Genomic DNA, 26,572 nt, shown 5'->3' with positions numbered 1-26,572 from the left:
CGGCCCAGACTACGTTTCCCGTCAGGCGCTGCGGCGGCTTCTCGTTGCCATGGCAGCGACGGACGCGGCCTACCGCTCTTCCTCTGGCTCCACCCGGCGATGGACGTTTACCGGCCGCGCTATTACACCCCGAAGGAGGTGGAGGTGCACAACCGGCCCTGGGACCTCTGGGTCTCCTACATGGGGCGGGTCTATGACCTCAGCCCCCTGGCCGAGGCCTACAAGGGTAACGCAGGCAGCCTCTCGCTCTTCCCTATGGCGGCCCCAGGGCAGCCGGCAGATTCCCTCACCCAAGAAAGTGGGGGGGGGGCGATGAGTGTTCAGACCCCTGGGCCCTCACTTGTGGGGTGCCTCAGGGTTCTGTCCTCTCCCCCATGCTTTTTAATATCTATATGAAGCTGCTGGGAGAGATCATCAGGGGGTTTGGGCTGGGTGTTCATCAGTATGCAGATGACACCCAGCTCTAAGGTAAAGGGACCCCTGACCATTAGGTCCAGTCGTGACCAACTGTGGGGTTGCGGCGCTCATCTCGCTTTATTGGCCGAGGGAGCCGGCGTCCAGCTTCTTGCACTTTGACGTGCTTTCGAACTGCTCTGGAACGGGTCCAGAGGAGGGCAACCAAAATGGTCAAAGGCCTGGAAACGATGCCTTATGAGGAACGGCTAAGGGAGCTGGCCATGTTTAGCCTGGAGAAGAGGAGGTTAAGGGGTGATATGGTAGCCATGTTCAAATATATAAAAGGATGTCACATAGAGGAGGGAGAAAGGTTGTTTTCTGCTGCTCCAGAGAAGCGGACACGGAGCAATGGATCCAAACTACAAGAAAGAAGATTCCACCTAAACATTAGGAAGAACTTCCTGACAGTAAGAGCTGTTCGACAGTGGAATTTGCTGCCAAGGAGTGTGGTGGAGTCTCCTTCTTTGGAGGTCTTTAAGCAGAGGCTTGAGAACCATATGTCAGGAGTGCTCTGATGGTGTTTCCTGCTTGGCAGGGGGTTGGACTCGATGGCCCTTGTGGTCTCTTCCAACTCTATGATTCTATGATTCTATGGCAGGAGCAGGGACCGAGCAGCAGGAGCTCAGCCCGTCGTGGGGATTCAAACTGCCAACCTTCTGATCGGCAAGTCCTAGGCTCTGTGGTTTAACCCACAGGACCACCCACGTCCCGACACCCAGCCCTACCTCTCCTTTAAATCAGAACCAGTGAAGGCGGTGAAGGTCCTGTGTGAGTGCCTGGAGGCGGTTGGAGAAAGGATGGTGGCTAACAGATTGAGGTTGAATCCTGACAAGACAGAAGTACTGTTCTTGGGGGACAGGAGGCGGGCAGGTGTGGAGGACTCCCTGGTCCTGAATGGGGCAACTGTGCCCCTGAAGGACCAGGTGCGCAGCCTGGGAGTCATTTTGGACTCATAGCTGTCCATGGAGGCTCAGGTTAATTCTGTGTCCAGGGCGGCTGTCTACCAGCTCCATCTGGTATGCAGGATGAGACCATACCTGCCTGCGGACTGTCTTGCCAGAGTGGTGCATGCTCTAGTTATCTTCTGCTTGGACTACTGCAGTGCGCTCTACGTGGGGCTACCTTTGAAGGTGACCCGGAAACTGCAATTAATCCAGAATGCAGCAGCTAGACTGGTGACTGGGAGCAGCCGCCAAGACTACATAACACCGGTCCTGAGAGATCTGCATTGGCTCCCAGTATGTTTCCGAGCACAATTCAAAGTGTTGGTGCTGACCTTTAAAGCCCTAAACGGCCTCGGTCCTGTATACCTGAAGGAGCGTCTCCACCCCCACCATTCAACCCGGACACTAAGATCCAGTGCCGAGGGCCTTCTGGCGGTTCCCTCATTGCGTCAAGTGAGGTTACAGGGAACCAGACAGAGGGCTTTCTCGGTGGTGGGACCTGCCCTGTGGAACGCCCTCCCTTCAGATGTGAAGGAAATAAGCAGCTATCTTCTCTTTAAAAGACATCTGAAGGCAGCCCTGTTTAGGGAAGTTTTTAATATTTAGTGCTGTATTGTTTTTAACACTTGATTGGAAGCCGCCCAGAGTGGCTGGGGAAACTCATCCCGATGGGCAGGGTATAAATAATAAATTATTATTATTATTAGAGAGCCAGTGTGGTGTAGTGGTTAAGAGCGGTAGTCTTGTAATCTGGGGAACTGGGTTCGCGTCTCCGCTCCTCCACATGCAGCTGCTGGGTGACCTTGGGCCAGCCACACTTCTTTGAAGTCTCTCAGCCCCACTCACCTCACAGAGTGTTTGTTGTGGGGGAGGAAGGGAAAGGAGAATGTTAGCCGCTTTGAGACTCCTTAAAGGGAGTGAAAGGCGGGATATCAAATCCAAACTCCTCCTCTTCTTCTTCTTCTATTATTATTATTATTATTATTGGGGGGTGGGGGGGTCTGAGGGAATGCTGAATGCACAACAGAAGGCGTCCCTCGGGGGTGGCAAATCCAGGGTCTGCCAGCCACCAGGGCTAAAGGGGAGCCTCCATGTTCAGTGGCAGTCTACCTTCTCCATGCAAACCTCACGAGGGAAGTGGGGCCACTGCCTTTTCCAGGAGGGCGCCTCGTTTGGGCCACTGCTGGGAAAGAGGGTGCTTGGCTAGGGGGCCTGATCCAGCACTGATCTCTCATGTTTATAGTGCGAGTTGTTTTTCCACTGCATCGCATGCGCAGGCCTTGTGTCCTGCTTTTCCTCCCTCCCTCCTGTGTCGAGATCCCCAATGTGGCCCGTTTTGTTTTTCCCTAATTTGGAAAATAGCACATTCTTTACAAGGTCCTCTCCAGCTTTTTTGTTTTTGTTTAAAGCACTGGTGGTCGACCTGAGGCCTTGGGAGGCAAATGGCCCTCAGGGCCTCTATATTTGGCCCTTGGAATTTTCCCCAGGCCACGCCCCTCACTGGCCTTGGTTCGCAACCTCCTGGAGCGCTTTTGCCTGGCTGGAACGTGTCCTTGAACTCCAACAAAGCCTCTTCCTGAAGGAGCATATTACAATATAATTGTTCTATTATTGAAGGACATGCTTAAATGTTACATTGCAAATGGGCCCCTCGTTAGAATGTCTAGCCTGGGCAGATAGAGATAAAGAACAAGGATTTATTGTCACACCAGGATGAGGGAGGTTGCAGGAAGGAGGGAGAGAAGGCCAAGACCTTATATGGTAATATAGGAACTTATTATAAGTTTCGATTTCCCAGAAATCAGGTGACTTACAAGAAATCAGGTGACCTACAAGAGATCAGGTGGTATTCTATTTTGCAAATCTATATAAAGGGGCGCACCCTGACTACTGTGTACAGGTTGCGTACTGATCGCCCTGTGCCTTTGTTCTGCATATGCACTTCAAATAAAAATCCTGTTAATAACCTGCAAGAGCGTTTTGACGCTTTGTGTGACTCTGTGCTTCAGGGACCCAAATAGCAGATATGTGTGGTCCTTCATTCCCAGGGGCAAAACTAGGCTTTATTTCACCCAGGTCAAAGACCCAGTTTGGCACCTTCCCCCCCCCCCAATTTGTGTACACACACATACAGGCTGGGAGCCTCACTGGTGCCCCTCTGTATGCTTCACCCAGGGCAAAATAACCGAGCTAGCGCCCCCCCCCCCCATAGCTATGGCTCTGCCTCTTCCTTTCCTGGATAGATAGAGAGGGTGTGTGTGTGTGTGTGTGCGTGTGTGTGTGTACACAGGCATTATGCCACTCACTTTTGCCTCTGGCCCCATTCATCACTGACCTATCACACTCTTGTGGAAGCGTGCTCCTTTGGCTAAAAAAAAAAAGGGCTCCCTGCTCCTTAAGACTCCTCTCTATTGGAGACTGTGAAGAAAGATAATATGGGACTAGCTAGAGCACTGGTGTGACTCAAGGATGGGCAAGCTTCACATGTACCTTATCTATATTCTCTGCCTGTCCAGGTGATCTCTTATTGAAGCCTATCCTAGAAGCAGCGGGGAAAGACATTAGCCACTGGTTCAACCCCAAAACCAAAGACGTGAGTACCTGCAGGTCTTGGCACTCGGGGCAACTTAGGGCAGAGATCTTGGCTGAGTGGAAAACTCTTGGAAAATCAGAGTTTTGTTTTACTCTTACAGAATGTTGATGTTTTTCTCCATAGGAGTGTTGCTGGTCATTTATTGTTGTTGTTGTTAAAAATTGGTATACTGCCCTTCATCCACAGAACTCAGGGCAGTTCACAACATAAAAATGTAATATAACTACCAGACTTTTAATATAAAATGTAATATAACTACCAGACTTTTAGAAGACATCTGAAGGCATCCCTGTTTAGGGAGGCTTTTAATGTTTGATGCATTACTGCAATACAATATAATTATAGAATACAATACATGATAAAATACATGATAAAAGCAAGAACAACAAACCAATACCCTCTTCCCTTCCCACAAACACATTAAAAGGGGCATAGGATTTTAATTCTCATCGCAGGCTTCCTTTCCCTCTGCCTACCCCATTCTCTGGACTGCTATTGGTCCTGCAGATTTTTGTTCTGTTTGCAAAGCTTGCGCAATGTCCTACTTCTGGTGGCCTATGTGTACACTGCTGCACTATGACAGTCTTCGCTAACCTGGTGCCTTACATATGCTTTGATGGGAAGTTGTTGGCCAAAACTTATCATGGGCACCAGGTTGGCGAAGGCTGCAGCATTAGAAGGAAATGTTGCCAGGGGCAGGATGCTAAAACCACAGTGAGGGAGAAACATGTGCCCACTCCACAATTTAACCAGTGTCCCACATACATCTTTCTCAGTTCTTTGTAAGTTTATTCCCATCTTCACAGTCACAGATGTGATTTGTTACATCTTTTATTATTTCCCCTGCATAAGTTTCCACCATCCTTGCTCAGAAAATTGATTTCGCCGCTTTCAGACTTAAGGACTCATTTATATCATTACTAGTTTGTTAACAATTTCCTTGACTTGCTGTCCTAAACAGAATACATTCGAAAGACTCTGTGCTAGGTCCTGAAGGGCAGAGTAAAAAGGAGCAAACATTTCCATCACTGCAAATGCCAAAATAATTGTTTCTGGAATCCCATTTTGGGGCATATTCTGTTTGTCGTGCATGTTGAATCCTCTTATCTCCATGTATCAACCTCTCCCATTTATAATGATCCTTCGGAGAGGTGCTTCTTAAGGGTCCCCAGCCAGGAATGGCACATTATGTAGTAACATATTGTACTTTCCTTTTGGTGCAAACTTAAAATGTATCTGTTTTCCCTGGCGTTTACATGATGTCAATTCTGGAACTGCCCACATTTTAAAAAGGTTTTTCAGTATGAAATTTATATTGGTTGTTTTAAGTGATCTTTTTGCCTGCCCCTGAGTTTATGGCGTATATGGGATGGCTGCAACTTGCTGTCCCAGGGTTTGGCAACAATGGTGGGATAGAAATTTACCAAAGAAAGAAGGAAAGAAAGAAAGAAAGAAAGAAAGAAAGAAAGAAAGAAAGAAAGACTTATTTAACTGAGAAAGGCCCTGATTTCCCTCCTTCCAGATACAGACACACATTAACCCTCTAACAGGATGCCTTAAGTACTACACCCCACAAGGTCGCTTTGTGCACATCCCACCTCCTCTGCCTCGTACAGACTGGGCCAATGACTTTGGCTTGCCCTGGTGGAGAGATGGCAACTACGAGGTGGGCATCTTGTCTGCCAAAACCAGACGCATACGGATCATCAACACTCTGACCTCTCAGGAACATACCCTTGAGGTGAGTCCTGCCCCACCTTTGCAAAGGTAGGATTTAAGAAAGAAAAAAACACCCAAGATATTATTGGCAATTGTCCTTCTTCCTTTGCTAATGTTCCTCTGATGGGACGGTGTTGTGGACCTCCATTCTGCCCCGCTTGTCTGTGCCTCCCCAGGATATGGAGGCTGAAGGGAACCACTTGGTTTTCAGGTGCACTTGGACCTCCTGTGATTCCACCCATGGGTGTAACATGGTGCTCTCCGCAGGTCTGTGCAGAGGAATCCATGTGGGAGATCCTTCGGCGGTACTTGCCCTACAACGCCCATGCAGCCAGCTATACGTGGAAATACGAACGCGTCAATCTAGACATGGATAAGAACCTGCAGCAGAACAACATTCCGGACGAGGATGAGGAATTCTACAATCTCTACATGGACGCTGATGCCTTCACCCCAGCCATCCTGCTCTACTTCAACGATGACCTCACTGAGCTCTAGGTAACCCCAAAATGGAGAAGGAACTGGTCCCATCTCCAGCCATGCTGCCCCACACCCCAGCAGCCCCTCATCTAGCTTGCTTATTTATAAGAATATTTATAAACCACCAACTCGTTTAAAAAATGCATCATGTGCAATAAAACCTTTCAAAGGCTGTAAAATTCTAAAATCATAAGATGCAGAACAAATGACCAACACTGAGTCGAATTAGTTCCCTAAGAAGGCTTGGTTAAACCAGATCAGCAGGGAAAACAAGCTTCCTCCATCTTCTCAAGGGGCTGTCACATGGAAGATGAAGCAAGCTTGTTTTCTCCTGCTCCAGAGGGTAGGACTTGAACCAATTGATTCAAGTTGCAAAAAAACGAAATTCCAACTCAACACCAGGAAGAACTTTCTGACAGTAAGAGCCGTTCGACAGTGGAACGGTCTCCCTCGGATGGTGGTGGACTCTTCTTCCTTAGAGGTTTTTGAAGCAGAAGTTAGATGGCCATCTGTCATGGATGCTTTAATTGAGAGTCCTGGATGGCAGGGGTTGGACTAGATGACCCTTGGGGTCCCTTCCAACTCTACAGTTCTATTTTAGGTGCTTGCCTGATTTCGATAGTTCCAAAATACAGGTGAAACTTGAAAAATTAGAATATCGTGGAAAAGTTCCTTTATTTCAAGAATTCAACTTCAAAGGTGAAACTAATATATGAGATCGACTCATGACATACAAAGCGAGATATGCTTCTACTTCTTGGAGGTCCAATCTTGCTCGATTTGCAATCCTTGTTTTGCTGATTTCCTTGAATATTCTAATTTTCTGAGATGGTTACATTTGGGGTTTTCATAAGCTGTAATGCCATGATCATCGCAATGATAACAAATCAAGGCTTGACATATCTTGCTTTGCATGTCACGAGTCCATCTCATATATTAGTTTCACCTTTCAAGTTGAATTATGGAAATAAAGGAACATTTCCACGATCTTCTAATTTTTCGAGTTTCACCTGTGTATTCATTTATCTGATTTATGCTTCACCTTTCCTCCAGAGCTCAAGGTAGCATGCATGGCTTCCCCCTCCCCATTTTATCCTCCCAATAACCCTTGTGAGGTAGGTTAGACTAAATGGCAGGAAAGAACCAAGGTCACTCTATGAACTTCCTCATTGAGTTGGGATTTGAACCCTGGGCTCCCAGGTCCCAGCTAGGGTTGAGCAATATCTGATTTTCAGCATCTTAATATATCACCAACTAAATATCTCGATATAGCCATATATCACAATGTCCAAAATAAAGATGCAACTACGTAGAGGTGTTGGCTGGCTTCACGTTCTTCCTGCATTGTGATTTTTGCCAGGGCCTGCTCTTGTGATTCGCTGTCCCCGGCATGCGGCAGAGGTTGCAGGAATCGAGAGAAGCATTGTCTGGCTTCACAGACTTTCCCACATTGTGATTTTTGCATAGCACACACATTCCCTTACAACTCATCAAGGCAGCTTAGTTACTCAGATAGGAGACTTACTGGAATACTGAGGAAAGAACCCTGGGAGGAGGGTGAATAGTGGAAGGAGTCTACATTTGGGGGCAGGAGGGTTGTCGCCCTTCCTCTGCTAAAAAACCTTTTGAAAGAATCTGTGAGAGCTTCAGTAAATGTGTTTCTCAGTCAGAAGAACACCCCCAGATTCTGTGTTTGCAAAGAGGGCACACCCTGCTTTTCCTCCATTGATCAGGAAGGCGTTTCCTCTTGGCCCACCTTGGAACTGGTTACCCAGAAGTCAGCAACAGAGATGGAAAATGGCGTTTGTGAAAATTCACTCTAGACTTGAGATGATGAAGCTGCTGTATTTCAGGGAAACTTTCTGGATAGGAGGTGCCACAGAAAAATTAAAGCCTTTTATACAAAGCGGACACATTGCTAATATTGAGGGAGAAACGGGAACATGAGAGTCAACATGGGCTTGATCCAGTATGAGGCCTGTACAAGGGCACTCTTGGGCCAGTTGTCCCACATGCCTGGAGTTTGGTATTTGCTGGAAATGAAGGTGTACCAAAAAACGATAATTTCACATGAATGGACTCCTGGAAAAGGATTTCACCAACCTAGACTTAGGAGCAGTTTAGGACGTAGCCACTAGATGTCAGCAGTGGCGCATCAAGCAGCCATTTTGAGGTCTGTACCGCAACCCTTGAAATGGTTTTAAATATAGAATAATGACTCTAACATTCAGTGGTTGATTATTCTGCAGGGTCATAGCCAATGGGAGAAGCACTGCTGCTGCTTTCCCCTATTCATTTGGAGCAGGACACATGCACCTCCACTCGCCTTTCCCCACAGCCTTTTGAAATTCAAACTTTGTTATTAAGCTTACTAACATCCTCTGGCTGGGTTTTTTAAAAATTTGTTTTTGTTAAAGATTTTCTTGGTTTACAAAAATACATGCCTTGTCTCTTTTTTTCCAGGTTGTGCAGTCTTCCTTACAAATCAGTTACATTTGTTGTGAGACATTAGTGATGGGGAAGAAGAGGGGGAAGAGGAGGGGTGGGGTGGTGAGGCTTATTTTGTATAGTGTATGTGTGGCGTTTTGGGCCAGCGTCCACTGGGTAGGTTCTCTTTCTATTTTTCTATTGCATTTCCTTGGCAGTGAGAGGTATTTGGGGGCAGGGTGTGGTTGGTTGTCTGTGGTTGTCTGCAGTGGGGTTTGTCTGCATTTTTGAGATGGGGAGGGCTTGTTGGGTCATGTAAGCATCTTCTGGCTGTTGAGACTGGGGAGTCCTGGGCTCAAATCTCCACTCAGCCATGAAGCTCAGGGTGACCTTGGGTCAATTGTTTTATCTCAGCCTAACCTACACCACAGGGTTGTTGTGAAGGTTATAGGAGTAGAACCATGTAAAGTCACATTGAGCTCCCTGGAGGACAGGCATGATAACAATGTAATAAATAAAACACAGACTCTGCAGTAGTCTTTGCCAACCCGGTGCCCTCCAGATGTTTTGGGCTGCAGCTTCCATCGGCCCCAGCCGGAATGTGCTAGCTAAGACTGATGGGAATTGTAGTCCAAAACATTTGGAGGGTACCAGGTTGGAAATGCTAATGTAGAGTCGATACCTTTATTATGGCACAAAAAGGAGACTAATTACAATTCCAGCATCTTCTATAATACTGCTGCATTAGCTGGGGTAAATGGCAAAAATTCTCCTCTCCCACAAATCTGGAAGCACTGTGGTTTGGGCTCAAATGATTTAATATGTTGAGGGAGCCAATACCTATTATCAATACCCTGGTTATCAGAGCCAAACATGGTTACAAACTTTCGAGCTCAGAATTCATACACAGACAGCACAATCCCGTATGTGTTTACACAGAAGAAAGTCTCTTTAGGATTGCAGGAGAAACCTGCTTTATCATCCTGCAGATACAAAAGAAACCTGTATTTGTAGAGAAGCTAAATCTGTATTCACATGTGCTAATGGAAAAATGATTTCTGTTCCCAGAATGTCCACTTTTTTCATAAATAGAAGTTGGGAAGATAGTGACCCTTCTCTCAGCTGAGAGTATGATTTTTCTCCCTTTCTGACGCCTCCATAATTGCCACCATGCAACACAATTTGTGTTTCTTTTCTCTCATATGGAAAAGAAGTCTCAAGTTATTTAACTGCTTTTTAAAAGACAGTTCTTCAGCTTTGAAAAGACAGAATTTAAAATGCACGTAATTGCTGAAAGAATTCCCAGCTCATCCAGATCCCCTAAGTGCTTCTTCTAGTCAAGAAGGTGTTATGTTGCTTCTGAAGTACTCTTTGTCAGACCTCTGAAGGAGATGACTGTTTTTTGGGAAGCAGCCACTCTGGACACCTCTTTCCCTTTATGTGCTTTCGCTGTTCAAGCATGCTGCGTCAAGGTTGCTAATCAAAAAAATAGTTCTTAGCTAATTGTTGAGAACTGGATGGAACACACACAGAGAGAAAAGGAAATATCAAACACCAGTCCTGGAATATGGGGGTAGGAACATCTGTGGATCATGCGGGGACATCCAGTGCGGCAGAAAAGGAAGCGCTTAGAGCTGAGTCAAGCTAGACTCGGGGGATCAGGGAGGCCTGTGGTGAGCCATAACCCCTCCAGTGAGTGCACTTGTGTGATAATTGCTTTGGTGGGAGAGAGAGTAACAGCTGGGCTCCCTGCTTGCTAACCTGTGTCTGTAGGCAAAGTGATGATGGTGCTGTGTGTGTGTGTGTGTGTGTGTGTGTGTGTGTGTGTGTGTGTTGCTGGGAGATCTTGCTTTAGAAGAAGAGCATGACAGAACTCAGGGGAGGCTATTGAAAAAGCAAACCCAGCCTCTTAGCTTCTAAAGGCCACAGCCTACCCAGTCTCAGATACTTGGGAACGCTTGCTTAGTGCTGGAGGCCTATCAGAAATGGAAGAACCATAGATGACACCTATGCTTAGCACAAAAGAAATGTAAGGAATTCACCGGCTGCCAATTTGCTACGTGGCCTGGTTCAAGGTGTTACTAATAGTATATAAAGCCCCAAACCGTTTACCTGTGAGATCACCTTCTATGTCCACACGACTGCTTGGATCAGCAGAACTGGCACTGTTACAGGTGCCACACAATATTTGTTCCTCATCTGTAAGAAATGGATCTTTTAGTTGGCAGCACCCACAATTTGGAACTTCCTGCCAATTTATTGTACCCTTTTTTTCTCCTGCTAAAAACATTTTTTGTTAGAAAGGCCTACCCAGATACATTGAATTTTGATATGTTTTCAGTTTAGCACTGATTTAAATGTTTTAAGCAGTTGTTTTTAATGGTTTTAACCAATAATTTTACTGTTTTATTCTTTTTGTAAACCGCATTGAGGTTTTTTACAATCAAGTGGTGTGTGATTTTTTTGAAATAACGAAAAAACCGTTTCCTTGGAAATTTGCATACTGAGCCAGAATAATTTAAAGTGTACTTTGAGCCAAATAAGCATTAAACACACCAACCCCAAATACATTATGCAGAAGCAGGTTCTGCTGCTATCAGTGCAGCTTCCTTTCATATGATGTATTTATGATTGGGATCTCCATCCCTCTGAAGACTGATTAATTTCTTGTAGTGTGTTTTCAAAAGCCTTTCTCCTGTTGCTATCCTAAGATGTTCACAACAATAAATTTCACTTAGAAACCAGGAAACAGGAACTTGCAAATCCATACAGATATTTTAGATATATACATACAACGACATACAACCCCAGAGGGGGCATTAAAACAGAGCAACCGCCCCCACCCCACCCTTACTGTAAGAAAATAGCATTGGACGCAAATACGGCACAGAATACAGAGGGAAGTTTCACATTTTGGAGTTTCCTTTGGGAAGTTAATTTTATCATTTAGAATATGTTGGGGGGTATTAAAAGGAAAACCACAGTTTGCAAGGGAGGATGAACCAAAGACTGACAGGTGTCAGAAAGGAGAGGTTAGAGGAAGGATAACAGGAAGGAAACTAACTTTGGATTTTGCACAGTGCTACACCAGCTGGCCTCAGGACTCCAGCTGTCTTTCCCAATAGGCACCCTGCGTGCTCCTCACAGTAAGCTGCCTGAGCATCTTCCTGCACCACTTTCCCACTGCTCCTTATGGTTACTGGTGATCCTGTCTCGCTCCTCACAGTCTTCAAAAACTGCACCTGCATGTGGTGCCTGTGCCAAAATGAAAACAAACAAAAAGCATTATATATACACAAACAAGCTGGCACGCTTGGAGCAGCAACACTGTTGAGTGAAGTGATGGTTCTGGAAGGGTGCATCCCAGGCCAGGAACCAATAATAATAATAATAATAATAATAATAATAATAATAATAATAATTTATTTCTACCCTGCCCATCTGGCTGGGTTTCCCTAGCCACTCTGGGCTGCTTCAAAAAAATAAAATACATTAAAATATCAGTCAGTAAAAACTTCCCTAAACAGGGCTGCCTTCAGATGTCTTCTCAATGTTATATACCGTAGTTGTTTATTTCTTTGACATCTGATGGGAGGGCGTTCCACAGGGCAGGCGCCACCACCAAGAAGGCCCTCTGCCCGGTTCCCTGTAGCTTTGCTTCTCGCAGAGAGGGACCTGCCAGAAGGCCCTTGGAGCTGGACCTCAGTGTCTGGGTTGAACAATGGGGATGGAGACGCTCCTTCAGCTATACAGCCCCCCAAGGCACACCTGGCCTGCTGGTAATAAGCCTGAAAGTATTTGCTGCAGATGCTCTTACACCTAACTTCCTGGAGTTGTAACAGCAAATGTATGAGCTGAGAGAGGCAACTCTGATCCAGGAGTCCTCTCGGGGTACCAAGTCAGGGTGGGTGGGAGACATAGGAGCTAACTCCTAGGGGCAAAGGTCCCTTCAGCCCCAATAAAATAAAAGAGGAGCCCACCCTCCGTCCAAGTTGATGGACATTGCCATTCAAACGGTGTGTCTTGTGATCAGTTTTGCACGTTGGGACTTACCTGCCCCCCCTCCAATATTTTATTCAAGTTTGCACCCTTGGTGGGAGGGATGGTTTGCACTGTCTCTTGGTCACTTTGTCTCCACCTACAGTTCTCCTGATGCTTTCCTGCATCCATCTTGCTTCCTGATTATCACACTTTATATGAGAGGAAGTGAAGCAGGTTTTGCAAGCTGTGTGTGTGTATAGGTCGCCTGGTCAGAAGCATCCCAGACCCTGAGATTACTGGGTCCAAACCTGAAACCTAGGGGTGGCCCCCAGTGATGTCAGGGAGAGACACCCCTAGTTATATCACAGGGCAGCCCCCAGAGATATCACAAGGGTGGGCCCTGGAGATGGGAGTAAATTGGAAGAGGGGGAACAGAGGGCAGACACCTCCAGAGTGCCTATATGCTATAATTTGAAGCCGGACTGAAGTTTGCAAGCTGCATGCACAGTCTTCTTAATATACATTTATTTAATTAAAGGAGCTCTCGCCCATCTGGAGTGGCCCAGGCAAACCTGGAAACATCATGTCAGAGCTGGAGACCTGGCAACCCAAGGGTACGCTACTATGCCAAAGAGCAGAACGATCCAGAATTCTGTGGCCAAGCACCGCAATGTGGCTGTGGTCGTGTTCCTGTTGGGCCTTGCAGTCTGTAATATTTCTCGGTCCAGCAACAGACACCGAGAATGAGAATGAGGAGTAACTTTATTAAAAAGCTTTATTCAGAGGTGCCGCTAAGACCCTCTTTTAGAACTGGTACTCAAGGCCTAAGGAACAGGCCAGTTCATGTGACTCCAGGGCAAGTCGTCAAATTGCCAATGGACAATTAACATGAAGGAAGAGCCAGCAAATTACAAGCTCTGTCATTGCACAATTCACAGGACCATATGCCAAAACTCTTCAGGCAACATCTGGAGAGCTAGAGGTTAGCTGCCCCTGGTGCAAATGATACTAATCTAGGTGGGCCAATGGCTTGCCTCTGTATAAAGCAGTTTCCTCCATTCCGAACTGCTCTCTGTCCACATTTGCAGCCGCCGCATTGGGAACATGCCTCGCATTATTATTATTATTATTATTATTATTATTATTATTATTATTCCTCCCTCTGTCCCTTCTAGGGGGGTGGCATTAAGCTCTCCTCCCCCAGCTGTGACAGAGATAACGGGCATCTGTCTACTCCCATGCCATGCCAACAAGGCCACAGGCTGTCACATCAGGCCAGCTGTCCTTTCTGGATGGGTGCTGTCCCTGGTAGCTGCAGCAGAAGGAAAAAAGTATAAGCCTCTCTCCAAGCTCTGTAATTTGAAGGTTGACCATTCTCTTGTGGTGTGGTGCTGGCAGGTGCCATAACCTCAGGGAGGCTCGGACTTGTATAGAGAGCAGATGGACTTGCGACCGCTGTCCTCTGTCTGTGAAAAGTGAACCCTGCCCACTCTGCCTCGAAAGAACAGCTGCTCTTGGCCAATGATGCCTGGTTTTTCCTTTTTTCTTCTGCACTTGCAGTGCTTTTGTCTCTCCCTACACTGCCACCTGGTTGTGGCCCCACAGTTGTGGAATCCTGGCCAAAAGAGGCCTGTTTGGCTATGTCACTGCTGAACTTCTGCTGCACCGCAAAGGCATGGCCTTTCTCAGAGTGTTTGGTGGAGCAGTAATTTCCTGGTAGATTTTATCTGCTGTCTGGCAACCCTTATGCTGCAATCCTATACTGCGGCCTTGGTCAACCTGGTGCCCTCCAGATAGATACTACAGCTCCCATCAGCCTTAGCCAGCATGGAACTGATGCAGGGTCATTCGTTTCCCCACCCCCCCTTCATTTTTAAGTTTATTTTTTCATTTAATTTTTAATTCCATTGGCACAGCTGTGAGACCAGCACATTTTGGCCCCTGCTCTATTAGAACTTTTGCATCCCATATGGTCATTAAAATAACTTGTAATTACGACCGTGTACCTCATTAGACTTATTTCCTCCTCCCTCCCGATCCATTTCCTTTTTGTGTTGTGTCTTTTTATATTGCAAGCCTGGTGGCAGGGACAGTTTGGTTTTATTTTATTTTTAGTGATCCATAAGACACACTGAGAGCCCCCCTTTTTTTTGCCTGAAGAGCTGGATAAAAATTCTGTAAGCAAACAACTGGGCAGTGAGTCAAGGTCTTATTTCTGAGTAAACATGCAAGGGGTTGCACTTAAAAAATATATTTGTAATATTTTTACTGAGATTTATTACACTGTTGCATTTTTGTAAGACAAAGGCAGGATATGCTTATTTTTAAAAATGAGAGAATTGCTTGTGACCACATGGTCTCTCCTTCCACATGTTCATTCCCAAAAAACCAAACTTGTCCCTACGACTTTCTCCTCCCTTGTCTCTCATAAACCATTGCATGATTAGACACTGGTGTTGAATTCTCTGCTTTGTCTTTGACATATTTTCCTTCTTATAGTGTTGCCTGAAACGAGCCATCAAATGGTTAATGCTTAGTGACAGCCACTGTTTAAACTTCTGTGGTATGAGGTAGAGAATGAGGCTATGTGATACACTGGTTAGAGACCAGGTTCAAATCCCTGTTCAGCCATGGAGCTTGCTTGATGCCCTTTAGCCTTTCACCACCACCCTCTCAATCTAGCCTACCACACATGGTTGTTGTGAGTCGTGGGGAACTTACGCTTCCCAGGAGTGACGTCTCAATGCTTTCCACATGTGCTGCATCAGGAAGAATTTTGGGTGTCCCGTGGCAGGACACAGTCTCAAACAAGGATGTGCTCTCCCAAGTCCACATTCCCAGTATGTTAATGCTCCTGTCTCAGCAACTTCTATGCTGGCTTGGTGGTGGAAAATGGTAGGATCCCAAAGGATGTGCTCTATAGGGAGCTGCCTTCAGACACCAGGCCTGTCGGCAGACCATATGAAGGCTGGCAACATCACCCCCACAGTGTGGGAATCCCTTGCAGATGACCACAGCACCTGGAGACAGTCAGGTCACTGCTGTGGAAACACAACCTCAAGAGAAATTAACACTGGGAGGAGTGCAGAGAGAAGAAATGCCATGATGAATCTGTAACAGTGAAACTGTAACTAACGGCTTGACTTTACTCTCAAAGGCACACTCTTCCATCGTCTCCCAAGACAGACAGGTGCCGGCAGGTTGTTGTGAGGATAACCATTCTAGGCCAACCTTTAGCTCCTTGGAGGAAAGACAGGGTGTAGATTTAGTAAAATAAATGACTGGCTCCATGAGGTCTAAAGCAGTCACCAATAGCAGGCTGGCCTGCTGTGCAATGCCTGGTTCTCTCCCTGCTCTGTTGCGCCTACTCTAAACCCTTGACTATAAATGAACAGGATGGCTAATGCTTACATCCAATCAGTTGTGGGTTCTTATGAACTTTTAACATATTTCAAACTGGCCATCCTTTAATCTGGTAATTTTGGGGGGGGGGTAATGGCTCAAGCAGTCCGCAATCCAGTGCCTTGTGATGGAAGAGAAGACACACCAATACAGCTGTGGTTGAAGGAAACACTAGAGAATGTGACCTCTGACCTGGAAATCCTCCAGTGATTCTCATTTCCTAGTGAGCCAAAATTCCTAGGACCAGTTGCAGAGACATGCGGGTTATGGAAAAACAAATCTCCCCCAAAATCAGTTATAATTTTGCCAGAAGTCTTAAGACATTTGAGGATTTTGCCAAGAGGTGGGAGTGCTTGCTCTTGGTTTCTGAATGCTGGAAGGTGTCAATAAACCGCCTGAGGTCAGGGGAGATGAATTTGCAACAGATGCCACCTGCACTCTGATTTTCTGAATCAAAGTGTGTAATTCCTGTGTTTCCACAGGCTTTCACAGTGTGTGTGTGTGTGTGTGTGTGTGTGTGTGTGTATGTCAGTCACATTGTAATCAGCAGGGGAAAGGCCTTGAAAGATTTCTTCCCACCCCTGAGCCAAACAGCAGCAGTTCCCTTGAGGGAAGAGCAGGCTTGTGGGGTAATGAGCAACACATCTTTGACCCTCTTGAAAGACAAGATGCAGTTGTGTGTGTGAGCTGTTGAAATAAATTCTACATTTCCCCTATTAGTATCATGCTGCAGGTTCCTTGATAGGATTCCTGACACTTAACTGCATTGTGAAAAAACATCAAAGGCAGAGAAGAGACAGAAGGAAAAGGATGTTTTCCTTTTTTCATGCTGTTCCCTTGAGCAAGGAGGACCAAGCCACAAACAACTCAGGTCAAGATTCAAAAGGGATTTTTTCCCCTTCTCTGCAAATTTGTACTTTGTTCTCGTTGCTTCATTTTTAACCGGCAGGCGATATAATGCACCAATGTAGTGAAATTCCAAGTTTTAAATTCAGATGATGCTGGACCGCTTGATCCGTTCTTGTCCCCACCAGGAAGAGACATGCTCTGTATACGAATAAAAAAGGCCACTTTAATGTAAAATGGTTTTGATAGCATGAAACCTCCAAAGCTCTTCCTGGAGCATTGGCTTCCAGCATTGCCAGGCGAATGTTTCAACATGAGTGAATGGGATTGGCGCCCAAGCTCCTGGAGGGCTTCAGAGGGTGTTGCGTTAAATATAAAAGCCACATGGGGGATAACATTCGCTTGGCAAACGGTGTCTCCTGCAGGCACAGTTAGTCCTCTGTGGACGCTTGTAACTAGTCTACAGGGGAATAAGCTTAGGCTTAGGTTGAACACTTTCACTGGAGAGCGGCCATGTTTTAATAGCTGGGATTGCCCTCCAATTCTCCCCCCAAAAATGAAGTTTAGCCCTGCAAATAATTTAAAATAAGGGTACGACTGACCGCAATACTACTACCTTCACTGAGAGTGATTCAGATGTGATGCTGCATGATTTCAAACACACTTGCATGAAAAGAAGCCCCACCGTGAGGTCAGTGCAACTTTCTTTCAGGTGCCATTTCATGCGTTTTTGTTGTTTTTTTACTTCCAACAAAATACAGAGAGAAGAAAATTGACAAACTTGTTCTCTTCAAAATTGATTAGAAGGCTGATCAACTTTGCTACCGGGCCTAGTTCAGAATTACTGAGAATTCACCTGCAATTCGATTTCAATGTCAATAAAGGATTTTGGAAACAAGCATCATAGAAGCCTCCACTAAAGTATTTTGGGGTATTTGGATACTGCAAGAATAAGAGAATTGCCTCTGGAATAGTTTGTAAGCATTGTGTTTGTACACAATCCTTTGGCAAGGCCCTCATTCAGCAACAGGATCTTAACCTCAAAATTTCTCTTAAATATCTGGAAGTGGGTGGGTCGGGTCCAAAATTTCCCAGAATCATTTTTAAAAATGAAAGTCTAACGAAGACAGTTAAATAATATTTTTTTTTTAAATCAGCACAGATTTGTGTCTCATAAAAATGTGGGATGTGTGAAACCAACAGTGGTTTATTTTAGAAATGGATTTTTAAAGTGATACGAGCATTATACTTTTATATTGCTAGAATAGTGTAAGACTGAAGTTGGGGAAAATATGTTTTAAGTTTTTTTTTAATTCCCATGTCAGATCCAATGGGCAGAAGCAGTTATCCAGTAGCCCCCAACAACAGAGTTGATTTTTATTTTTAGTTTCCTTATGCAGGTAGGAGAACTCAGGTGAGTCAAACATTACACTTTGCAGGGTCAGTACCCTGACACATGCTTGGATTCAGTTTAGTTGGGTTCAAGGATATTGTAGGCTGAAGATACCTCAATAGCTGTAACTTCCTTTCATGGGTATTAGCTTGGTAGTGAACGACCTGCAATGTGAACTAGAATCTATGTAATGTGCAAATTTGCACTTCACTTGGGACTTACTTGTGATTGCAGCTTCAGTTCTTCACTTCTATCATGTCCCTTCCAAACTCCATCTTTTTGTGTGGGGTATTTTGCTATATGGAATGGCTCATGGACAGCTAGATTTTGCAGGCCTTATTTGTGCAGACAGGACAGTCTCACTTGCCCCAACATAACAGACACTAAAATGAGAGATTATCAGAGCCACCTGGTTTGGAAAAAAAATAAAGAATTGAGTCCTTTAAAACTTCCTATTGGTTCATCCATTATTATTAGAGGGTTTGAGATCAAAGGCCACAAATAAAAGGAAAGCTAACTTTTTCAATACTGTATTTTAAGTCTTAAACTCAAATTATCTAGATGCATGAGGCTTGTCCAAAAATAAAATGTGATAGCCATCCTTCATTATTATAAAATGCTTCCCCATTTTACTTATTAATTTCCCTTTAGTGGTGCATTCTTTCCCCATTTATAAAACAGGGAGAGAAAGTAAGGGCCACAATCCGTAAGAGAGGTATACGTCCTTACGCCCAGCGACTTTCTTGGGACTTCAACACTCAGTGTTGGATTGTGGCCATAATTATTTTCAAAATCAGCTCAAAAAAAAAATCCCCAACGTTTTGGTGAGAGAAGGAGGGGGGGAACCTTTGTAATCAAGGTATTTGCTAAAACTACACTTTCATACTAAATTGATTTACCCCAGTGGGGCAAACACAATAGGGTAAATTCGGGGGGGGGGAGTTTAAGGGAGCAAAATATATTTATTAGGATTGACTTTCCACACAGAAGTTAGGAAGGGGGGAAAAACCTTTTAAAAAACAAAACAGCACTCATCTAGAAAAAACAGTGAAATCCACTAATGTGAGCATGGATAAAATATTTTAATGAATTGCAATAATCAGTGGGGTTTTTCTTCTTCTTTTCTTCCTTTCTTGCCCTAGAGGAAAAGGAGAGAAATAAACCACTCCCTTCTGAAGTATTTAAAGTTAGAAGAAGAAGAAGAAGAAGAAAGGGGGGAGGAAAAAAACCACCCCTATTCTTTTTTTTCTTCTCTTGTGCTAGTAAAGCAGACACAGACACACACAAAAGTCATGGTCTTACTAGTATGGAACTAGTTAACCTTTAACAATTTTATGCTGATGTCATAACTGAGCATGAGTACTGATTAATCCAACCTTTTCTCTCTCTCTCTTCCCCCCTCCCTGTAAAAAATATTTTTATTGAGGGAGGTGGGGGGGAGAGCATAAGAAAAAAAGAAATAATTTAGAGCAGCCATCTTTGTTTTATGCAGAAATCTTGTCAGTTTCCCCCCAGTGCCAGGAATGTCTAAATATTGTTCATGATCACAGATCTTGGAGATTGAAAAGAAAATATAACAGCAAGAAGAAAAAGCCTTTATCTTTATTATCATTTTCGTTTTCTTGCATGTTTTTTCCCCCCTCTTAAATTTGGAGCTGATTTTTTTTTTTGAAAGGGGGGAGATCTTTTTAACCCTATGGAAGAGGGGGTTAAAATTAAGCCAGCCATTTTGTTTTTTGTTTTTTATATAGGGGGGGCCCTATATATTTTTTACCTCCTGGGGGGGTCTGTTTTAAAAATAATTTAAGGGCGGCCATTTTTGTTTCTTGGTCTTGTGGAAAATATTATCCTGAACTCCCCCCTCAGAATTTAAATATATCTTTACTCCCCCCTTCGTTTTTTTTAATTTTTTTTTTTTTAAAGAAGGGGGTCGAGGAAACATTTCCACGAAGGACAAAGTTGTAAAGAAGGAGAGTTGTTTTCATTCATGGGACTTTTTTTTTATTTTTTAACTGAGGTGATCTGAAGTGGGGGAGAGCTTTTTGTGTGTGTGAGAGGGAGAGAGGGAAGGGGGGTTGCCCCCCCTTCTGCTTTTCTCTTGTGTTTCCCCCACCCCCCTCCTCCAGCACCACCATGGCTTCCCCTCTGAGGGAGGACGAGGAAGAGGAGGAGGAGATGGTGGTGTCTGAGGTGGAGGGGGACGAAGACGAAGAGGAGGAAGAGGAGGAGGAAGAAGGAGCAGGGGACAACAGCCCAGGCGACATATTCCCGCCTGCTGTTCAGGCTGAGGAGGCTGCTCCACTGACACCGACAGCATCCACGCCGGCGGCAGCTGAAGGGACAGAGGCGCCTCCAGGTAAACAACACCCCTCCCCCCCCCAACCTCCCGGTCGCCCCTTTAATTTGACCCCTCAGGAGATTCGGCGCTATATTAACCACCACAAAAAAATTAGAAATCTGCCCCGCCGCCTTCGGAACTGGCGGGAGGGCGGTGGATTTGGGGGGGGAGGGGAGGGCGGCTTGTTTGTAAACAACTAACGGCTTTCGAACCCGCCGGGAGTTCCAACCCGCCGCCCTCCTCGCGCCAACCGCCCGCCCGCGAACCGCCGTTCCCCGCGCGCGCTGCCCAACGGCTTTGGAATGTTGAGGGACCCGGAGTTCCACCCCCCTCTTTTTTTTTTTTTTTTAGCCTCTCCTCCCCTCGGCCGTTGCCCTTCGCTGCAATGCCTCACCCAGCGCCGACTGCCCCTTGCCCGGCGGCCTTTGGGAACCTTTCCGATGGCGGGGGGGTGGGGTCGGGGGTCCACGTCCGAGCCAGCCTCCCCTCCCCCCCCTGCCGCCGCCGCCGCCGGCCAAACGGCTCGAGCGGCCGCCGAGAGTCCCAGTCTGCCTCGAAGGAGGCTGAGGAGAGCGCGTGGGGCGAGGGAGACCAGCGGGGCTGAGGTGGCGGGGGGGGGGGGCTCTTGTTTCAAATCACTCCTATTTAATAATAATAATAATATTCGACGCTTTCTGGAAGTTGTTGGGGAGCCCTGTTCCCCCGTTATTTGACACCCCGTCGCAGCTTTCCTCAGGGTGTGTATGGGGGGGAGGGCCGGTTTGTTTTGTAAACAGCCTCACCCTCTCCCCGTCCTCGACTTGGGTTTTTTTTTGGGGGGGGCGGTTATCTGCAAAGCACACCCTCATGTATACAAATAAATAAGAGAGAGAGATACTGCTCCCGTGAATTGTTGTTAAAAGGACCCCACTTTTTTTAACCTGATCCCCCTGTTTTTAGGGGGGGTTAGTGGGTGGGCACCCCATCTCTAGAGAATGGGAGCCATGTCAGTGTCACGTGAGGGAATAAGCCCCAAACTCCCTCATCCTCTTTGGGCCTGAGCGGCAAGAAGTTGTGGCAAGTGCAACTTTTTTGGGGGGGGTACACATGCACTGAGAGTGTTTATTCTTACGGTTGGCAGGAAGCCTGGCACAGGTGGCTGAAAGGGCTATGCATTTCGGATAAATGGGGTTGTGGGGGACGCCTTGTGATTTGGGGGTAGGGAATGTGAGGTGAGGCACATGTCCGAAAAGCGTGCCCTAGAGGTGATGGGAGCAGCTGGCTACTTGGTGGCCATATGCCAGTTTTGACAGGAGCAGAGAGGGCTGCCTGACAGCAGGGCAACAGGACTGAAGGGAGCGGAGAGGCCTGTGTTTGGGGATTATGAGAGGCAGGAGCCTCTTTGTAGTGGGGCCAGTGTCAGGATTGGAACAGGAGGCCTCTGTCGTTGAGGGAGTGGGCTTGGCAGACTTATGGTACTTGGGATGAAGATTTAGAAACTGCAGGGGCAGAACACTTTCTGTGAAAGTGTTCCGATTGGAACAAGGCCGATGTTTCATTGATCGGGGCCTATTGTTCATAGTATTACAGGCCCATTGATTGGAATCGGGTGGTAGTGGATGGCTCCGCATTGGAAAGGGACTCTGGATTCTGCGTGCGGATCAGGAGCCTTTGTTGCCTTTTGATCTTACAGAGTCAGTCATAATAATATTTATTCAGCCCCTGCATGTGTTTATTATTATTATTATTACAAAAATCAATAAAAACAGGCCCAAACCACAGATGATCATTCCAAGAAAGATGAATAAAAACGGAAGGTGAAGCACATACAGGAGAACAGTAAGGCCCAATCCGTGTGACAGGAAAGGCGGTTGGACCATTAAGCAGGTCTAGACATTGAGGGTTGCATATTGAAATGCAAGTTGGGTAACTTTGAGGCCAAATTGGTGATGTCAGGAGTCTAGCTCATAAGGCAGTATATATGGGGGGAATTCCTCTTGCATTTTTAAAGGCCTACACAGACTTGCCAAGACACATTCAGATAGCCCACGTAGTGGCTAGCAAGAGATACTTAAACATTAAAAACTATCACAACACTAAAAGGGTAAAGGACCCCGTCAGTTAAGTCCAGCCGCGAACGACTCTGGGGTTGCGGCACACATCTCGCTTTACTGGCCGAGGGAGCCGGTGTTTGTCCACAGACAGTATTTCTGGGTCATGTGGCCAGCATGACTAAGCCGCTTCTGGTGAAACCAGAGGAGCACATGGAAACGCCGTTTACCTTCCCGCCGGATTGGTACCTATTTATCTACTTGCACTTTGACGTGCTTTCGAACTGCTAGGTTGGCAGGAGCTGGGACCAAGCAACAGGAGCTCACCCCGCCGCGGGGATTCGAACTGCAGACCTTCCGATCGGCAAGCCCTAGGCTCAGTGGTTTAGACCACAGCGCCACCCACGTCCCATCAGAACACTATGTCTTACTTAAACTGATTATCTGCCCCCTCTAATTATCGGTGACCCTCTGGTCCTCTCTTTCGGTATTGTTAAGGATATCAGATAATTTACAGATGATGAAATTACTGGTACATGTGTTTAAACAAGGTAGGTTTGCTTGCTGGCTCGCTTGCTTCTGCTTTAAATATTAGTGCAGTATGAGCAAAGTGAGAAACAAAATGGCTTTCTGTCATACAAAGTTTACAATTTATTATGCTATGATAACTTGCACAGGAAATGCTTCTTTAGGGTTCATTTCTGCTGACACTGACAGACAATGGCAGTGACTTGTTTTATGGGGCATAGTTAATTCAAAAAGTGCTACCCTGTATCTTGCAGGAACAGGTAACAGTGTAAGCACAGGCTGGATATGAGTGTGCACAAGAAGTTCCTAAATACTTGATATGGTTATCTCACAAGTTGATGGACCCTTTCCACACTCTGACTGTGGCTGAGCAAATTGACCTTGCAGCACCTGCAGTTTTGCCATTTCTAAGAAAAGCTGGTTGTACGTACCGGCTTTCCAGAGTGATAGCAAAATGGGCGATTTGATCCTTGTAGAAAGGGTGCTACCTATCAACCTTTCTTTGATTTAATTAGATTGTGGACCCTCCAGCAACAGTTCCTGCTACTTTATGAATTAACTTTACCTGTCTCAAGCCCACACAAAGAGCTATAACCCTACATGTAAAATAATTTCTCATTGAAAACAACAACTGCATTTCTGAATATTCTTGGGAAAGGCCAGCTCCCCCCATTCTGTGGTTGGCTAATGTACAGCATATATCTTGACAGTGGAACAGCTACTTTGGTAATGGGAAACTGTATCAGAGCTGGAGGTCCCTCAGCTGGCCAGAAGCTCTTTGTTTGGCAGTAGATATTTCATCACAAGCCAGTGCTGCTTGAAGCAGTGTAACAGATGTTGCCTGTGATTTCATCAGGAATCTGTGTGAGCTCCTGGGCTCAAAATCTAGAGGGTAATTTTCCTTCTATGATGGAACACCACAACAAAAAGGCATGTGGACTAGAATATTGCAAACCATATATTGCTCCTATTGCCTGTAGGAGGAACCTTTTTAGCCCATATCTATGATGAAGTTTTTTGCTTATAGTTGTTTATACTTTGCACGACTCTGCAAATTCACAAGGAGATCAAACTTCATGAACCCTGCACTGTGCATAGTAATGGAAGGGCTTGTGGTTCCAAGGATGGTAAGAGCAGTTACCAGGTCCATAGTGGAATCTCATTCCAGTTGACTTGCAAAAAAGTTGTACTTGACAATGCTTTAGTTCTCCAAGAATGTAGGTGGATTTTAAAGAAATGCTTTGACACGACAGCAATCTAGGTATTGGCTCCATGGAAATGAATGTTGCTTGTACAGTTGCACAAGATAGAGTGGAAGGTGGGAGAATGCAGGAAAGCAAAGGCCCAGAGAGTACAGAAGTGGGCTCAGGAGTAGAGCTCGGGGGAATGAAGAGGACCATGCTGTAATCAGGAATGGACTCTGCAGGGAAGAAAGCCAGGAAATATTAACACCCTGGGGCACCTGGGGTCAGAAGAAAGGAGAGTGTTGACCAAGAGCACAGTGCAAAGGCAACAGGGGTGGTGGTGGTGGATATAACCTGAAGAATAGAGGGGTTTGGGAAGCACCAGGCTAGTCCACCAATGCAAGGAGAGGTGCTAGAGGAAAGCAGAGAGACAATACCAAAGTATTAAAAGATATGTAATGAAATACGGGTAATGCATTCATTTTCATGGGGTTCCACTTGCAGGCTACTTTTGAACCACTGATTTCTAATCCACAAGCATTCCATATTTTGATAATTCTTGCTGTTAAACTGGTTCACCCTGTTTCACACTCCAACAAGGTAATCCACCCATTGCAATGTAAGAAGGCCTAGGAAATCTGGAAGGAAGCCTTGGTGCTCTGACCTCCCCCAACTTCATTGGAGCACATATCTGTCAATTGTGTGTGTGCCAGCAATGCTTCTTGCCAGTTGGTGCCCTTCTAGTCTAGATTTGTAGTGGTGTAACTGGCTAGAAGACAGTCATCCTGTTTTCAGCCACTGGCTGAAGATTACAGCTGGTTGTCAAGCTATTTTTGAAAATGTGATGGCTTCATTCTTGTTTCTTTCCTACAATGCCCAACTCTTGAGAAATCACAGTTTAGAAAAACCTGCCTCACTATTAATCCAGCATTGCTTTTGGTGGACAAATTGTAGAATTGAGCCATGCCCGTAAATCTTTCCCCATCTCACTGAATATGCTATTTTCCCCTTGCCACCCTCATCTCCGCATGACTGTTTTTACCCTGATGATTAAGATTTCTCACTAATGGAAATGGCTGTTATTCTCCTCCATTAACTGACACAGATAAAAGGCGCTGTTCTTTTTTTTCTAAATTGGCCATCCATTATTTTTTTTGTATTAAATTGAAATACATAAATACCGTTTGTCGTGAAAGAGGTGGCAATTCTAAGCAGGGTTGGTCTTCTATAATTTGTAGTTATGGCTACACATCTACATTCCTTATCCCCCCTCCCCATTTCCTTTCCAGATCCTTTGTTAGCCTTATATAATATATATTTTCAAGGTAGGGAGTAGAAATATCACGTGTGTGGAAAATTCTAGTTGATTGCCTGCCAAATATAAGAATCTTCTGCGCATGTGTGCCAATATTATGATTAGGAAAGGGGGGGTGGAGGGGGAGAAGAATGCGTGGAAGAAGTAGGAGGAAAAAAAGATTGATAGATAGATTAGAAATTGACAAGAGTTGCGGGGGAGGGGGTGTCTGATAAGCCTACCCTGATGTATTTCCCCCCCTCGTATTTGTCAATTCCATCCCATCAGAAGCAGAAGGAAGGCGGCGTGGTATGAGGGAAATGCAACAAGGTGAATCAGCTTGCAGGATTCAGAGATAAATGTTGTATTGTCAGAAGGAGCTAGGATTGTGCCAGATGCAAAAATATAGCAAGCAGAGAAAAGGAGGGAGGAATGGGAGGAGGTGGAAGAGGGGCGCCTGAATGGTGGTTATTGCACCAATATCCATTAATCTTAACAGCATTTGTTAACTGAAGTGGGGTGGGGGAAGCGTTTGGAAGCGGTGGGGGTTTCGGCTTTATTTGCAAGATTGAAAAACAACACAAAAGTGCTTGGTTGACTCAGTGTGGGCAATGATTATGCAGTAATGTATGTCCTGTGCCCGCTTTCCTCTGCCTGTAGTGGAATATCAGTCTCTTCTTGGTTAGTTAAACCTAGATCTGCTTTTGCACCTGGTTTTAATCTGAGACATTAAAATTAGGAGGTCTGCTGGGGAAGATGGGTATTTTTAGACTGCAATTTGAAAAGAGACTCAACCAGTCACTGGATTGTCTTTGAAATCTAGCAGGCATGTGCCTGCATTGTATGAGCTGGCCGACCTCAGATGGTTGCGGGGGTGATGGGCAGATCTGAGCTGGGAAGGTGGGATTGAGCTGATGATGCCAACATTTGTATGTGATTGCTTCCCCCACAGGCCTG

General features: G+C 45.6%; 2 protein-coding genes and 1 long non-coding RNA gene across 6 annotated transcripts in view; 2 read left to right on the top strand and 1 right to left on the bottom strand.

Annotated features, from left to right (window-relative positions):
• The first annotated feature begins 30 nt into the window (after positions 1 to 30).
• Positions 31 to 13,710, top strand: LOC128400087 (cytochrome b5 domain-containing protein 1). 3 transcript variants are annotated; one of them, XM_053362087.1, is made up of 5 exons: positions 31 to 226; positions 3,917 to 3,993; positions 5,516 to 5,734; positions 5,980 to 6,210; positions 13,139 to 13,710. In XM_053362087.1, the coding sequence occupies exons 1-4, from the start codon at positions 100 to 102 to the stop codon at positions 6,208 to 6,210; spliced, it is 654 nt and encodes a 217-aa protein (XP_053218062.1). In that variant the 5' UTR covers positions 31 to 99; the 3' UTR covers positions 13,139 to 13,710. The 3 variants fall into 3 exon arrangements, with proteins under 3 accessions (XP_053218062.1, XP_053218061.1, XP_053218060.1); XM_053362086.1 differs by lacking the exon at positions 13,139 to 13,710 and adding an exon at positions 9,688 to 10,419; XM_053362085.1 differs by lacking the exon at positions 13,139 to 13,710 and adding an exon at positions 7,553 to 8,631 and having other exon boundaries at positions 32 to 226.
• LOC128400093 (uncharacterized) lies at positions 5,991 to 19,475 on the bottom strand. Of its 2 annotated transcripts, none has more exons than XR_008327304.1 (4): positions 18,464 to 19,475; positions 11,684 to 11,874; positions 10,732 to 10,818; positions 5,991 to 6,093 (listed from the first exon to the last, which is right to left on the bottom strand). It is a non-coding gene; the product is annotated as an uncharacterized LOC128400093 (long non-coding RNA). The 2 variants fall into 2 exon arrangements; XR_008327303.1 differs by lacking the exon at positions 18,464 to 19,475 and adding an exon at positions 15,322 to 15,722.
• An 884-nt stretch (positions 19,476 to 20,359) lies between these two features.
• CHD3 (chromodomain helicase DNA binding protein 3) overlaps positions 20,360 to 26,572 on the top strand; it is a 64,287-nt gene continuing 58,074 nt past the window's right edge. Inside the window, exon 1 of the mRNA XM_053362093.1 lies at positions 20,360 to 20,597. Within this exon, the coding sequence (XP_053218068.1) occupies positions 20,375 to 20,597 (223 nt within the window). The 5' untranslated portion in view covers positions 20,360 to 20,374. The remainder of the gene's footprint in view (positions 20,598 to 26,572) is intronic.

Source organism: Podarcis raffonei, chromosome 13 (genome assembly GCF_027172205.1).
Source record: "Podarcis raffonei isolate rPodRaf1 chromosome 13, rPodRaf1.pri, whole genome shotgun sequence".
Classification (NCBI taxonomy): domain Eukaryota; kingdom Metazoa; phylum Chordata; class Lepidosauria; order Squamata; family Lacertidae; genus Podarcis; species Podarcis raffonei.
The sequence above is the reverse complement of the archived record's forward strand: the minus strand, read 5'-3'. Positions and strand labels throughout refer to the sequence as shown.